The sequence below is a fragment of the Phytophthora parasitica genome, assembly GCF_000247585.1.
Source record: "Phytophthora parasitica INRA-310 unplaced genomic scaffold supercont2.9, whole genome shotgun sequence".
Classification (NCBI taxonomy): domain Eukaryota; phylum Oomycota; class Peronosporomycetes; order Peronosporales; family Peronosporaceae; genus Phytophthora; species Phytophthora nicotianae.
In genome coordinates this window covers 63,544-64,837 of record NW_008648995.1, presented here as the reverse complement: position 1 = coordinate 64,837, position 1,294 = coordinate 63,544, and the positions used below count along the sequence as shown (strand labels likewise).

Here is a 1,294-nt window from a genome sequence, read left to right as displayed (position 1 = left end):
CCCGGTGATGAAGATCCTACAGCTGCGGATGCCTGGGTCGCTGAAAGGACCAGTGACGCCGCCACCAGCGACGACGAACAAGCTAGACGCTGTGAAGGCTGCGTTGCGCCTGCTGAAGGATGCCAGCATCACGCCAGGTTCCTTTGCAGCGAAAGATCTGTTCCATCTGGATCTCGAAGCGATCCAGATCACGCTGTCGGAGCTCTTCGAGAAACTGAAAGTGCTGGTCGGAGAAGCGGAAACTCAGACGAAGGTCGAGACCAAGCTGGAAGTCGCGCTGACTCAGCTCCCCGGATCGGCTTCGCCGACTGGATCGTCCCAACACTCGCACTACGCGTCAGCGACCTCGATGGCCGACTCAGACACCTCGGAAGGAGTCGAGCGAATGCAGCTGGCCCATCAGGAGCCGCGATGTTGCAAACCAGATCGCAACGTGTATCGAGCGTGATGCCCAGGGCAGACGCTCCTGTGGCGGCCAGCGGATCGAACAAAACTCCAGACAGACTGCAGACGTTCTTGAATTATGCGATGGAACGTTTCCTGAAGGAGCAACGCGCCGCACAAGGGACGCCAACAGTGGCCCCGGTGAGAAGAACGGAGCCGCAGGACGTCGATATGAAGTCGGTAGGGTCTGACCACGGAGAAGACGACCCGGACGATCTGGACCTCCCCGTCTCCCGGCAAGCGACCGTAGCCACCGCTGCTACATGCCAGCAATCACCCCTCGCATTCGCGTATCTGTCATGTCAGAACTCAAGAAGTTATCGGGGAAGGACGACGACGAGGATTGCGCGGGGGCTTGGATCGGCAAGGTAAAGTCAGTCTTCGTCCGCGATCAGGCCCCGGACGACGAGAAATGCCTGGTGCTTGGTGGCCTGTTCACTGGATCAGCGCGTAACTGGTACCGGCAACTTAGTCGAACCACGAGGGGCGACTGGAAAGAGCTTCTACGCGAATTCCAAGTACAGTTCTGCGGACTCGGAGTATCTGTCGCAAGACAATACTACCACGCAAAGAAGCGCGCTGACGAGACGCCGCTGGAATACCTGCACCGCCTGAGCGTCGCAGGACTGAGGGCAAAGCTGCGCGTGAAGAGCGGCCCATCCGACGTTTGACGCGAGCACGTAGAACATTTCATCGAGACTCAGGACGACCGCGATCTAGCTGATCAGCTTGCGTTGCTGCGTATTTCGGATGCCGATGAGCTAGAAGAGGTACTGCAGGCGAGGCAACGTGCGAAGAACCGTCAGGGACGCGCACACTTCGGATCGAGCAAGAATCGGCAGAAGGCCGC

General features: G+C 58.9%; 1 protein-coding gene across 1 annotated transcript; it reads left to right on the top strand.

Moving 5' to 3' along the window:
• Positions 1-7: 7 nt before the first annotated feature.
• Positions 8-448, top strand: PPTG_06125 (hypothetical protein; the record flags this gene model as incomplete). Its single annotated transcript, XM_008900014.1, has 1 exon — positions 8-448. The coding sequence occupies one exon, from the start codon at positions 8-10 to the stop codon at positions 446-448; it is 441 nt and encodes a 146-aa protein (XP_008898262.1).
• Between the last annotated feature and the right edge of the window lie 846 nt (positions 449-1,294).